General features: G+C 37.7%; 1 protein-coding gene across 1 annotated transcript; it reads left to right on the top strand.

Annotated features, from left to right (window-relative positions):
- The first annotated feature begins 171 nt into the window (after window positions 1–171).
- capn3b (calpain 3b) lies at window positions 172–15,107 on the top strand. The gene is made up of 21 exons (XM_051875443.1): window positions 172–1,006; window positions 2,241–2,310; window positions 4,572–4,690; window positions 4,809–4,942; window positions 5,092–5,260; window positions 6,500–6,583; window positions 6,670–6,833; window positions 6,982–7,142; window positions 7,280–7,437; window positions 7,646–7,657; window positions 8,049–8,257; window positions 9,839–9,872; window positions 10,560–10,586; window positions 11,083–11,151; window positions 11,231–11,288; window positions 11,364–11,428; window positions 13,942–14,010; window positions 14,128–14,206; window positions 14,295–14,411; window positions 14,546–14,604; window positions 14,757–15,107. Exons 1-21 carry the CDS (start codon window positions 725–727, stop codon window positions 14,781–14,783), a joined length of 2,166 nt encoding a protein of 721 aa, XP_051731403.1. The 5' UTR covers window positions 172–724; the 3' UTR covers window positions 14,784–15,107.
- The last annotated feature ends 161 nt before the right edge of the window (window positions 15,108–15,268 follow it).

The raw sequence follows: 15,268 nt of genomic DNA, 5'->3' as shown, positions 1-15,268 counted from the left end.
GTAAATAGGGACCAAGTTCACACAGCGCCATCTACTGGATGACAGGATTCTGCCACCTTTACTGCTCATGATTTAACCCTCAGTGACCCATGGGGAGAAAAAAAAATACACATTTATTCATTCATACTCCTTCGTATATAATTTCAGTATATATATAGACATTATTAGGTATGTTAGATGTATTAGAAGTAAAAAGAATTTTAAGTATAAGTTAAGTTTAAAAATATCAATGACGGAAAATTTACTTTTTAATAGGTGTTCATCTGTAAACATTTGTAGAAATATGAATTTGGATGCTTTTTTGTTATAATGTTCCAGGGTTTTACTTTTCATATCTGTGACTGTACCTCTGTTATTCCCATTATCTACATTGGAAATGTCTGAGGTCACCAGCTGGGAATCATGCCCCCATTAGACAGACAGAAAGAGAGAAACCCTCACGTCCCTGTAGGAGGCCTATAAATAGAGTTAGCTTCTAAGAGGAACGGGGAAAAGTTGGGTGTATGCAAGCATATGTGAGCATGTGTGTGTGAACCGGTGTGGAACTTTTGCCTTATCGTGACTTTATTATTGTGTATAAGGCCAGGGGAGTGCCTCCTCCAGAATATAAAGGACCTGAGGAGTTAAATAAGGACTAAGCTGGGTAAACCGAGCTACCTCGGATACTGATACTAAGCTTCATATTCATTCATCGGTCCTTTGGCATCTGTCTTCAAAGAGCAATATGGCAGAAGAACAGAAGTTCTCTGAAACATCTGTCCAGCTTACTGAAGCTGCTCCACAGACTGTGGGCAGCGGTTTTACTGCTCCTGGAAACATTTATTCAGCCATTCTGAGCCGTAATGAGGCTGTTAAAGATGCCAGGCGACTCAAGGAATTTCAGGAGCTCAAAGACAAATATGTACGCAAAAGAGTGCTGTTTGAAGACCCCCTGTTCCCGGCCCAGGACTCTTCTCTCTTTTTCAGTGAAAAATTCCCACTAAAGCTTGAATGGAGGCGCCCATCGGTGAGTGACTTGCCGTAAGGTGGCAGTGTGCATGAGATCAACTGCATTGCACCATGTCTAGGACAGAGATGTTGTTTGGATAATATAATTTCTGCATTTCCAGGTATGTATGTTCTTTTTTGCTTATTAAAATTTTATTTTATTTTATTTTATTTTAATATGATTTAATTAATTTGTATTTTTTAAATATTATTTTATAACATTTTATTTTTGCCTTTCATTTGTGAGGTGCCTAAATAAGTTTGAAAAATGGAATGTCACTTTATTTCCTTATTACCCCATTCATTTTCTCCTGACCTGCCTATAATACCTTCAGAAAATTAATGTAGTTACTCCTATATTGACTGACTATTGATTAATTGATTAAGTATTGATTAAGTATATTCATTTTTCAGTTGGTTTCACTTACCTAATCAACAAGGAGGTTCCATCTGAATAGGCTGAGGCATGAGATAAGATATTTCTTGCAGGCATGCCATGAGAATGTGGCAGTGTTCCTGTAGCGTGTGTGTGTTGGACAGATGGCTGTAGTCTCAATCAGCTGACTTCCCAATGCTTCATAAAACAGAGCTCTACCTGATAATAGACTTGTCTCAGTAGGTTTGATATATGTTCTTCTTATCATCACAAGTTAAATAATGGAAACAAAGTTGGTGTAACATAATAATGTTTTTAAAGTGTAGACAGATTACACGTGTCTTGCTAAAATTTGGAAATGGACAATTGAGGAGAGCATCTGCTTGTGTCTTCACTGGATATATGCAGTCCATCTCATGTATTAAAACTTATAAAAACTTGACTATTTGTTTTGATTGAAGTGTGACATATACATTTACTAGCTTCGCTTGATGATACCGCTTCAGAGAATCAGGTTACTGTACGTGGTCTTATATGTCTGCAAAGCCTTTGCTAGGTCGTTAAAAAAATTTTTGGACAGTGCTTCGAAAAACAAATACTGACACTTTAAAAATAATGAGTAGAAGAATGTGACTTACATACTGTACATGATCCTGCCCTGACGTCCTTTGAGATGCAGCTCATAAAAATGTATTAGCAAAGTTCCGGTCAGCAAACTTTATGACCCAAGACAGCTGCTTGTATTTCTGTGGTGGTGCTGAGATCTTCACATATATAGTCATATCCTTTTTGTGAAGCCATCAGAGGTCTAACAATACAACTATGATATAAAATTGATTATAATAACTGTAAGTGTGTGTCTCTTTTCCATAAACAGGAAATTTGTAGCAATCCACAGTTCATTCTTGGGGGAGCCAACAGGACGGATATCTGCCAAGGAGACCTGGGTATGAAAGTGCCAATATATGACATTCTATCTAAATACATAAAAATACATAATGTATTTGGGGATTCACCAATATTAAAATTCAGAAGGATACCAATAAACAGTTAATTATTTGTCATGGCTGATAACTGATAAATGGGTAATATTACAATTATATTTTATCTACAAATAATTAAAAAACTAAAATAGATTTAAATGTTACGTGAGTTTAGGCATCACAACATTATCTATAAAAAAATCATATACATAAATTTGCTAAAGATTACATTTAGCAGTGTTATTATTGTGTTTTTAAAGATTAACTTTTTAAGTGACCATTAGATGACACCAAATGTAAATGTAAAATATGGAAAATTAGCAAGAACAATTAAATATCCAATATCTACTATACAGATCATTAAAAACTCTGTAATATTGGCCGATAACCAAAATGGTAATATTGTGCTACCTTAAGCTGTTCTCTTGCCCTGGTGATCAGGGTCAAAATTCACTGGGGTTCAAATGTACTTAATTACATCTGAGATACACAGACAAACCGTATCTAGCGTACTGTTATTAAATAGTGAGACACTGTGATGGACGTACACAGCTGAAGTGGTCTGTGTTGAAGAGGGAGGCCCTGTCCTAAATGGAATACTTCATGTGCACTTGCTGTCTTGTGGACTTATAATTGCTGCCATGTGCACATGTCTGTTAAGTCAAGACCGTAGGGCAGGGTTCCTCAAATCCAGCCCTGGAGGGCCACTGTCCTGCAGAGTTCAAACCATGATCAAACTCACTTACCTGTAATTTTCTAGTAACTCTGAAGAACTTGACTAACTTGTTCAGAACTAAACACTGCATGGGCTGGATTTGAGGAACCCTGTCGTATAGGGTGTCCCATTTGTCATTTTAGGTTTCAGAAGGGTGCTTGCAAGTGTCCCCTTTGTGGCCAGTATGCGCCAACTTTTGCCAAACCCGCAAGTCTGCAACAAGTTCCGCAGAAGACTTCTACCCAACAGTCAAAGCGGCATTATGTCACCAAAGTGTAGACTCAGAGGAAGATCACGAGGGCCCCTCTGAAACCTAAAATGACAAATGGGACACTCTTGTAGACTTAATGGACACATGCAAGTCTGCAAGTGAACATGAAGTGTGCCATTTGGGATAGGACCTTAGGGTTCCATTTGGGACAGAGCTGGAAACTTTTGAAAGAGGGCGGGGTTTGTGATCCTGATTTTAATGAGATCCAAATTTGAACATTTCCTGTTAGAAGCGTGGCAGTGTCACCAAAGATAGCCTCTGCTTGTGACCTGCAGCCCATTTCCTCACCTCTCAACTTATTCAAACACTCTGTTGAAAAAATAGATTGGTTGCGTGACACTGAAGGCTTGAAGAAATTAATAAAGTGTCCGCTGCGGTATTCATGTTGTGGTGCTGTGTTCCATAGAGGCATCCTGTGAATGCATGAGGCACACAGAGCAAAGGCATTTATTTCTGCACCTGTACAGTGTACAGTTTCATACACGCAAAGGGTTTGCAGTGCAGATTTTGTTTAAACTTAAATCCTTTGATTTTTCTATGAGTAATACTGCATTATTTAATTTTTTTTTCTTGAGGCTTGTTATGCTGATCTCCATTCTAAAACTAGCATTTTTCAAATTGTATTATAATTATTTTATTATAATTATTGTGCATGCAGTTTCATTACATATATATACACACACACACACACATATATATATATATATATATATATGTGTGTGTATATATATGTAATGAAACTGCATGCACAATAATTATATACAGTCAAACCAAATATATATATACAGTCAAACCAAAATTAATTCAGACACCTTGAACATTTCATTTATTAATACAGTTTATTCACTATAGTTTTAAAAAAATGGTAATAAAATATGACAAGATCTCAGAGTTAAACTGTGTCAGAAAAAAATTATCTTAATTATGCCAGATAACACTTAAGCAAAACATGGTCAGGTCAAAGTGTCTGAATAATTTTTGGTTCCAAATTTTTATCAATTTTACTGGTAGTCCACTGTATGAAGATTTTTTGGGTATATTATGTCACAGTTTACTGTATTTTGCTATCCTCTCTTACATAAATGAACTATAGTGTCCTGCACCCATTAGTAAAAATATATCAATAATATATATATATATATATATATATATATATATATATATATATACATATATATACTGTGTATTTTAGTAGGTCTTAGTAAAACCTTACTTCCGGTGGTCCATTAACACCTGCAGGAGATTGCTGGCTGTTGGCTGCTATAGCTTGCCTGACCCTGAATGATGTAGTCCTGAAAAGGGTGGTTCCCCATGACCAGAGCTTCTCTGAAAACTATGCTGGCATTTTTCATTTCCAGGTATGGGCATCTAAACTGGACCGTCCTGTATTTCAGATATAGTTTCTGATATATAAACATTTCTCTCTGATGAATGAAGCACAAGCTCAACTATTTAAAACACCATTTATTCTTCTAGTTCTGGCGCTATGGTGAGTGGGTGGATGTGATTGTAGATGATCGACTTCCCACATACAAAAACCAGTTGGTGTTTACCAGGTCTGGACAGAAGAATGAATTTTGGAGTGCTCTTATGGAGAAGGCATATGCAAAGTAAGTTAAACATCTTAATTTATTGATTTAATTTGCTCATTAATAACACCATACTTTGTCATGATATTTAAGCTCTTCTAGATACAATTTTCTTGTGTCAAAAATCAGACCAAGGTGCTAAATGTGTTGGTTTAACTTCTGTTTCCCAGGCTACATGGCTCTTATGAAGCTTTAAAGGGTGGAAACTCACTGGAGGCCATGGAGGACTTCACTGGAGGAGTAACTGAGTTCTATGAGATTACAGAGGCCCCGAAGGAGTTGTACAACATCATGAGGAAGGCTCTGAAGAGAGGGTCTCTCATGGGCTGTGCCATAGATGTAGGCTTCCTTCTATTCCAAACGTACTAGATGCTGTTAGGTTTAAAAAACAGCTGATGAATATAGCTGACACTTTGTTGTGTGTGCTGTCTCTAAAATGCACTATTGAGCTTATTGTTACACACTCCACTGATGCTGAATTCGGAACCTCGTACTAGTATATTACTAGTATACTAGTAGAAGTAGTATGCAGTTCCAAATTCAGCATGTGTTTGTGCATTTCAGGTGAGGCTGCTCACTGCAGAGCCAAAATGAGCTTGATGTCCAGCCACCCCTCTCTGGACATAATGGAGCTTGAAGGTTCAGCCACACCCTAACCCTACCCATAACACTATCCCTAAACTTAATTAGGTCAAGCTCCACCAATTAGGTCCACTGAAGTAGAGCTGGACCAGGTCAAAGTCCACCCATGACGTCCAAAGTCCGGGGAGCTGGACGTCATTTGGCCCTGCAGTGAGCACCACTTGCATTTCAGACAGACTGTCAGCATTAATGGTGGAAAATTTTCAGGGACTCTTTCTGCAGGTTACATCAATATGCCAATAGGTGTCACTGTCATTGAATCCTTTACTCAAATGATTTGTTCAGATAGAACGATTCATTTAGGAAGGAAACAAAAGACTGTGGCTGCATCTGAAAACCTAGGCAGCTGACTTGTTGTCTCGCTGCCCTGTCAGGCAGTGACTTGTAAGGCAGCGTTTGTGCGTGAAGGCACCTCATGAAACTGATTTCAGACAGACTTCTGAGGCACTGTAACAGTTTAATGATCTGCAGCAAAATAGCGTGAGCTTTGGTGAGAATTAAAACAAATATTTAATTACTACAGTAGTAATTTCTCGCAAGAAATGACATCAAAAATGGAAAATGTTGGTCAAAAACGTACATTTACACACAAACTGACCAGCAAACGCAACTTTCGGACGCCATGATTATTTTTCTAGCTGTAGCCCCATGGGATAGTAAAGTGTCCACTAAATGTGCACTTCATAATCTCGCTGGAAGTAGTAGGTCATCCTGGGACTTTTCGGCCATAGTGTGAATTTGGACATACTGTTTTTCACCTACTATATCATAGGGAAGTTTGAGATTTTAGATGCAGCCACTGTCTTTACATATACATATAAAGTACATGTAAGTGCACATACTGTAAAATAAAGTGCAACTAACTTTTTAATAAAATCTGCTGCATTACTGTGACATAAGTGTAATATTCCATTATATTTTGATTCTCCTGCACAGACTTTGGTCCCAACTGCTCAAAGGACTAAAACTCCATCTGGACTCGTGAGAGGCCATGCGTATTCAGTCACTGGAGTTGAGCAGGTGGGTTTGTCATGTACATGAGACTTTTGCACAGTACTGTATATCAGCAACATATTTCAATGCAATAGCTAAAACCTCATTCACAGGGTAAACGTAAGGATGGTAAAGACCTAATGATCCGTCTGGTTCGTATACGAGATCCCTGGGGAGTTGCCCCCCCTCCCGCCTGTAAGTCTAATGACTGGGCTGCACTCGCCAAATCTGAGCAAGACAAGGAGAGACTCCGGCCTACAGAGCAAGGGGAGTTCTGGTTAGTACCTTCACAGCTTCATGAGACCATAAGGCTTCCAGAAAGTCTCAAACATTCTTTTATGCTTCAAACAGCATTACGCCTCATTTAATACTCATAAATGGAAGCTGGTCTCTTTTATAATTTTGCTAATTTCTCTTCATGCAAGGATGTGCTTTGAGGAGTTTCAGAAGAACTTCACCAAACTGGAGATCTGTAATCTGACCCCAGACACTCTTGAGGATGACCGTATGCTCAAGTGGAATGTGTCCATACATGAGGGCCGATGGGTGAAAGGCTGCTCTGCTGGTGGCTGCAGAAACTTTCCTGGTATCTAGTATAATCTTGCAACATTGTAGACTCATGATAAAAAGTGTGAGATGGTTTTAAAAGCCACTTACATAACAATATTGATATTGCTGATGGATATATGGCCTATATATATCTTTCTGTCCATTTTGTTACAGACACATACTGGACAAACCCTCAGTACCGCCTGGTTCTTGTGGACGCAGACGTTAAAGAGAAGACCTGCACGGTGGTGGTGGCACTAATGCAGAAGGGCAGAAGAAAAGAGCGCTGCGCAGGTGCCGCTCTACACAACATTGGGTTCGCCATCTATGAGGTGCGCTCAAACAACCTTTCAGTATTAATAAGAACATTTCAGCATGGTACATATGTAATTAATTTGAATGGCCAAACGGTATGTATTTATTAGCAGTTTAATAAGCTAAAATCATATGATTCAAAGTCTATGATATACACTTTAAAGTTTTTTTGAATGAATTATCTTTGTTGCTGATTCATTTCGTTTTACCCATTGCCTTTCACAGGTTCCTAAGGAGGTATGACTACATCATGAAGAGACCACACTGATGATACCATAATGTAATTGGTCATAGAAAACCTGTAAATATTAAGGAATTTTGAAAATTGTGATTTCAAGGTCTGGAAAAGTCATGAAAAATTCTAAAAAGAATATAGATTTTTGTCTTAAATCTAAAATATGTCTTTATTTACATTGGCTAGGCTAGAAATTATAATGAATAGATTATTAGTAAAAAAAAAAAAAAAAAAAAAAAAAAAAAAGACATAGCAACCCTACATTTTCCATATTCCATAAAACATTTATTTTAGCAGAAGTCACTGTTATTTCACATTAATTGCATTAAAAAATTTTTGTCTTGAAATGTTCTATCTGTCTAACTATATGGGTTCTATCTGCTATCATTTTAGATGAAGGGTAGCCAACAACAGCTGCCAAAGGATTTCTTCCTTTATAATGCCTCCACAGCTCGCTGCAAGTCTTATGTCAACCTACGTGAGGTGACAGAACGTTTTTGCCTGAAACCGGGCGAGTATGTCATCATTCCGTCCACCTTCGATCCCCACAAGGAGAGCGAGTTTCTGCTTAGAGTCTTTTCTGAGAACCGGAGCACCTCAGAGTGAGTCTGAACACTGAATTTCTGTCTGATTATGAAATATCAGTCATTATAATGAGTCGTTATAACAGCATTAACTAATATATTAACAGATAGTATCATCATGTTGTCATAACAATTATATATATATAATTTTTATATTATTATTATTATTATTATTAGGGATGTACCGATACCAAGCTCCTGTACTTGTACTCGTAAAAATACCCCCGATACCAAAGACCGATACCTCACATAACGTAACTGACATAATTTTCCATACACAGAGACACCAGCGGCAGCAGAAACAATGTCAGCCTCAGAGGTGTGGAAATACTTAAAATTAATGATGACAACACACACATTGCGAACTGCATGCTTTCAATCACAATTCGTTATCGTTTAGTGAAGGCGGGATAGGCGGAATCGCACTGAATGACACAGACCAGAAGCGCTCTCTCTCGCGCGCGCTCTTTCTCTCTCTTTCTTGCGCGCGATCCCAGTTCCCTCAGACAGCGCGCGATCAGTTCTTCTTGCGTCTGAATGGTCAAATGCGCACATAGTTGTCAAAATGTCCATCGTGTGGAGTATCTCACGAAAATACAGTCGGTTATGGCTTAAGTGGATGTAAACATTTGGGTGAAAACAGGATATGTGTCAGTATCCATGGATTCGGTCTTAAAGGGACCGTAACCTACATTTCATTATATTTCATTCATTGTCATTAATGTTAATAAAACAACAAAATATGTTAAATAAATGCATACATTGTAAATAAACATACTGTACTGAAAAACAAGTTAATTTAATTTGTATCTCTATAGTATTTGTTGTATTGTTTGTAAATTTCTTTTTATATGACAATAATTATATATATTGGTAATTATGCCCTTTGAAGTTTATTGAACACTGAAATTTTTGTTCTTTAAGTTTGTGACCAGCACATCAAAATTATTACTTTTTTCATTAGAGTAATAATAAAGAAGCTGTTCTACATTCATTAGTCTCACTGTGTTGTGCTTGGAAAACATCACCAAAAAAAAAAAACGAGAGAAAGAGAAATGAATAAATGTATAGGCATCGGTATCGGCGAGTACTAGAAAAAAAGTATCGGTACTCGTACTCGGTCCCTAATTATTATTATTATATTAATATGAAGATTTTCAGCAGCTATTAATCAAGTTTTCACTGTCATATGATCCTCCAGAAATAATATGCTGATTTGGTGCTCAAGAAACATTTCTTAATTTTATCAATGTTTAAAACAGCTATGCTGCTTAATATTTTTATAGAAACCGTCAAACATGACAAGTAACAGTAACATTATAAATGTCTTTGCTGCCACTTTTGATTAATTTAATGCATCTTACTGACCCCAAAATTTATGCTTCATATAAATTCACTTGTTTTTATATATATTCTTATATGAATGCACATGCAGTACTTATCTGTTAAGCATTATATAAAGTCTGTTAATGACTTTTTAATGAAAATTGTTTCATATTTAAGCCCTTTTCTTACAGTTGAATATGTTTTAAAGAACCCTTTGACCTGTAAATGGTCCTTGTAAATACATTTGGCTGACAGCTACATGTTTTCCCTCAGGTTTATAGATGCAGAGATTGAGGCAGAGCCTGCGGTGAGTCAACACCTGTCTCTGTCTGTCTGTCATGTTCTGTGACAGCTCATAAAATAGCTTTTTCCCAATTCAGATGCTGCATCCTTTGAAGGACCTCAATGGCCACGCCTTCGAAGGTGGCGAAATTCTGAATGAGTGTTTTTTTTAAAGTTGTATTAAACAGTTTGAAAACAAAACAGGATTTACAACCTGTCTAAATATGTTCAACTTGGTCCATTTCTGTATATAATAAAGAGTATAAACTATATAAAATCACATCTTAGCAAGGTATGTCAACATTTGAACCACTTTATATATATATTTTTTATTTGTACATTTGTATCATTAGATATTTGAGTAAGTTGAAACCCAATACTTACATTTAAGTGTAATCTGGCAATTTCTCTTTAAAAAAATTCTGTCGTCACAGGCGTGCAATGAATTCTGGGGTAGGGTAGGCCACGAAAGATCCATTTGTTGTGTACTTTTTTTTATGCCCAGATTTGAAGAAGCCTTCAAATTGGGACAGCCTTGAAATGCAGCCTCTGAATTGGGACGCAGGTCACATTTCATACCGTCTCTCTGCTTGTCCAAATCAATGAATCATTATGTCAAGTGTTAGTACAACCAAACAAAATAAAGTAAAGCACCAAAGAAACTAAAAAGCACATGTTTATATCTAACATTTCACTTTCTTATACCAAACAGATGGATAATATCAAGAAGAAAATCAAGGTAAATATGGAAATGAGACTGAGATGTTCCATCTGTGCGATATTCTATGTCAGCCCACATCAGATGATAAAAAGGATGAGAAAGATGGAAAAGGAGATGGAAAATCATTGTGATGCTCTGTTAATTATCTGCACTGCTGCAGACTTGCAACTTTGTTTTCATCTTCAGTTGTGCTTCAGTCATAACAAAAACAGCATGTGCACAGCATGAGCTAGTACAATATGTCAAAACTGTAATTCATAATGGCATTCAGAATCATAACAACACAAAACAGCCTTGTGCAAAAGTATAAACCTGTCTTTATGTGCAACAGTCTTGGAAAAGGTAAATTTATGGTCTAATTACCATTTATAAGCAAACATTAAGTGGATTTGCTTTTTTGAAAAAAGTGAATATCAATATATTTTGCAATATATTTTGAAGGCACATGCACACTTTTACTATATATGCTCACTAGTATGTTGTACATTTATTATTTAAAATTTCTCATGTGTAGCTAATTGAGGAGGAAGAGACTGAAGAGGAAAAACAGTTCAGAGCCATCTTTCAGCAGATAGCTGGAGACGTGAGTGCAATTATGGAAATGCAGGTTTGAACTTCATATTTACTTCACACTTCATTGTGACTGCGTTCGTTCCTTGCAGGACATGCAGATTAATGCCAATGAACTCAGGACTGTCCTTAATAGAGTGGTTGCCAGACGTGAGTGAAATCTTATTTTATGCTACTAATTCTCTGTCTGTAGGGTATTTATAATCTATTCCTTCATTTCCTCAGATAAAGAGCTAAAAACAGAGGGTTTCAGTCTGGATAGCTGCAGAAGTATGATTGCACTCATGGATGTATCCTTCATTAGGTTTGCTGTGCATTATGGGCAAATAATGTGTGCATGTTCATCTTGTGTAAAGGTGCTGTCACATTTACCATTGCCCAGTGAAAAATTTTGCAGGTGAAATCCAGTCATTCCATCGTGATCGTGAGTTTGGTGAAAAAGTTCCCCACGCAGAATTTCAAGGGCGAAAAAGCTCCCCATGCAGATTTTCACTTATGTTCATGTTGGCACTGCAAATTCTCCAACACTGACCAATAGAAAGCTGCTTGGTTTGAAAGTGATTTCTGTGTAAGCGCAGCTTCATACATACACTATATTGCCAAAAGTCTTGGGACACCTGTCTTTACGTACACATGAACTTTAATGACATCCCATTCTTAATCCATAGGGTTTAATATGGAGTTGGCCCACCCTTTGCAGCTATAACAGCTTCAACGTTTCTGAGAAGGCTTTCCACAAGGTTTAGGAGTGTGTTTATGGGAATTTTTGACCATTCTTCTAGAAGCGCATTTGTGAGGTCAGGCACTGATGTTGGCGAGAAGGCCTGGCTCACAGTCTCCGCTCTAATTCATCCCAAAGGTGTTCTATTGGGTTGAGGTCAGGACTCTGTGCAGGCCAGTCAAGTTCCTCCACACCAAACTCGCTCATCCATGTCTTTATGGACCTTGCTTTGTGCACTGGTGCGCAGTCATGTTAGAACAGGAAGGGGCCATCCCCAAACTGTTCCCACAAAGTTGGGAGCATGAAATTGTCCAAAATGTCTTGGTATGCTGAAGCATTAAGAGTTCCTTTCACTAGAACTAAGGGGCCAAGCCCAACCCCTGAAAAAAAACCATAATTCCCCCTCCACCAAACTTTACACTTGGCACAATGCAGTCAGGCAAGTACTGTTCTCCTGGCAACTGCCAAACCCAGACTCGTCCATCAGATTGCCAGACAAAGAAGCATGACTCGTCACTCCAGAGAACACGTCTCCACTTCTCTAGAGTCCAGTGGCGGCGTGCTTTACACCACTGCATCCGACGCTTTGTATTGCACTTGGTGATGTAAGGCTTGGATGCAGCTGCTCAGCCATGGAAACCCATTCCATGAAGCTCTCTACGCACTGTTCTTGAGCTAATTTGAAGGCCACACGAAGTTTGGAGGTCTGTAGCTATTGAAAGTTGGCTGAGTTGCTGTTGTTCCCAATTGCTTCCACTTTGTTATGATACCACTAACAGTTGACCGTGGAATATTTAGAAGTGAGGAAATTTCATGAATGGACTTATTGCACAGGTGGCAACCTATCACGGTACCATGCTTGAATTCACTGAGCTCCTGAGAGCGACCCATTCTTTCACAAATCTTTGTAGAAGCAGTCTGCATGCCTAGGTGCTTGATTTTATACACCTATGGCCATGGAAGTGATTGGAACACCTGAATTCAATGATTTGGAGGGGTGTCCCAATACTTTTGGCAATATAGTGTATCTATGCCACTGACAATGGACCTTTTTTGCACATTAAATTTAGGTGTACCAAAGAAACAGAAGAGCCACTGGGTGCTCAGCGATAGCACAGAAAAGAAGACAAAAAATCTGGCAACCATCAATAATGGGTTTGTAAATGGTACCATCTGAATGGCTAGCTAACTCGTTTTCATTCACTCCATCAAGCGAACTATATTAGTTAACTGAAGTAGGAAATAGTCAATAAGGATATGGGAGCCAATTTCAGATACAACCAACTTAATAGGCCTTAAAGGGTTAGTTCACCCAAAAATGAAAATTCTGTCATCATTTACTCATCATCACATTGTTCCAAACCTGTATAAATTTCTTTGTTCTGCTGTACACAAAGGAAGATATTTGGAAGAATGTTTGTAACCAAACAGATCTCGACCCCCCTATTGACTACCATAGTATTTTTTTCCTACTATAGTCAATAGAGGGCGATATCTGCTTGGTCACAAACATTCTTCCAAATATCTTCCTTTGTGTTCAGCAGAACGAAGAAATTCATACAGGTTTGGAACAACTTGAGGGTGAGTAAATGATGACAAAATTTTGGGGTGAACAATCGCTTTAATTAGGGTAGCGCATTTTTGACAGGAATGAAAACGAGGCTGTGAGGGATTGAAGTACAGTGTGTTCTATGTACCATAGTTTAACAACATCCCAGTAGGTCAGCTAACAAAAAATCTTTTCAAAGGAGCTTTCAATAGAACTTTTTCACAAAAGTTGTGAGTTTTGAAAAGACAGAATCTAGTATCTTTACATAGTACTTACCAGTGAAAAGACTGTAGTCTATCCCTCACAGCCTCATTTTCAAAATTCAATATGGCGTTTGACCTTACTAAGGTCTCTACATCCCACGGGTGAGGGTTCTTCTGCAGAGGTTGAAATGACTTCTTACAAGCATATTAATGGCGCCCCTTGTGGCTTGGATGACTTGTCACAAATAGTTGTGTTATTTAATTGTCACAAGCAAAATGCCACATAATTGTACAAAGGCTCTAAAATGTATCTTAACCACAACACCTTAGACTGATGGAACAGGCCACATAAACCTGCAAGAGTTCAAACACTTGTGGAACAAGATTAAACAGTGGAAGGTATGCCATTATTTTCACCTTTAAAAAGCATGCTGAGTCATGTTCTTTTCTACTACACTTTATTACAACATATGTTAAAGCATAGGCATGCTCTGTTTCTTTTTACACTATTTTCAGCTGGTGTTCACACGTTTTGACAAAGACAAATCCAATACAATCAGCAGTTTTGAGATGAGGAACGCTCTTACCGAAACAGGTTGGGCAGCCGGCATCTTTTTTAACTTCTCATTTGATAATATAAACATTTTATTGGGTAGAACCCAAGATATTTCACTGTACCTCAGGTTTTCAACTCAACAATCAGCTGTATGACATTATTTGCATGCGATATGCCAACGAACATCTGGAGCTGGATTTCGACAGCTACATTAGCTGCTTAGTGCGACTCGAGGGAATGTTCAGTAAGTGTATATTTGATGATCTTTTCTGTTTTTTGTTTTTTTTTTCTTTCTAAAGTACCTTGCAGTTCACACAGGCATTGCAACCAGGATTTTAAGGTGCAGCTTTGTAGCTAGTAAAAATTATTCTCTTACAGGGGCATTCAGAGCCTTTGACAAAGATGGAGATGGTATTATCAAGCTCAATGTTTTTGAGGTGAGCTTAATCTGTATATTGAATATTAACGGGATAAAGACAGGAGAAGAACCCGAATTATTGGCAGCATAGATTTAAATCATATTTGGTCATATTTGTACTGATCACTACTATTTTTCACTCTAACAAATTCCTGTTTTCTATATACACAGTGGCTTCAACTGACCATGTATGCCTAAGACAAAGATATAAGAGCCTGGTGACAGTCAAATCAGTGGACTTTTCCCATTTTCAACCTCCATTAAGTGGAACATTACAGATAGAAAGATCTGCATCCGTATCAATTATACTGTACGCCAATGTGGCTTCTTTCTTCAGCCAATGCTGGTACAGAACAAACTGGATTAATTATGAGCTCCTGAATGGACCATGACAGCCCATTTAGGTCTGGTTAAAGTAAACTAATATGCCATAAATGACACATCTGAACCCATCCTTCTAAAATGTGTGCTACTGTGCAACTGTAAATAATTCAACTAAATAAAGTACTTTGCACTGTTCTATTCCACTTGTTGCCATTGCCATGATTTGCAAAGCATAAACAAACAGCACAAAATAGTACAACAAATGTGCGTTCATGACTGCAAGCAATGGATAAAAACATGGTTATCCTTGAGGATGAACAAACATCTTTTGCTGGAGTAGCACAGATGATGAAAACAAC

This window comes from Ctenopharyngodon idella, chromosome 20, assembly GCF_019924925.1.
Source record: "Ctenopharyngodon idella isolate HZGC_01 chromosome 20, HZGC01, whole genome shotgun sequence".
NCBI lineage: Eukaryota > Metazoa > Chordata > Actinopteri > Cypriniformes > Xenocyprididae > Ctenopharyngodon > Ctenopharyngodon idella.
The sequence above is the reverse complement of the archived record's forward strand: the minus strand, read 5'-3'. Positions and strand labels throughout refer to the sequence as shown.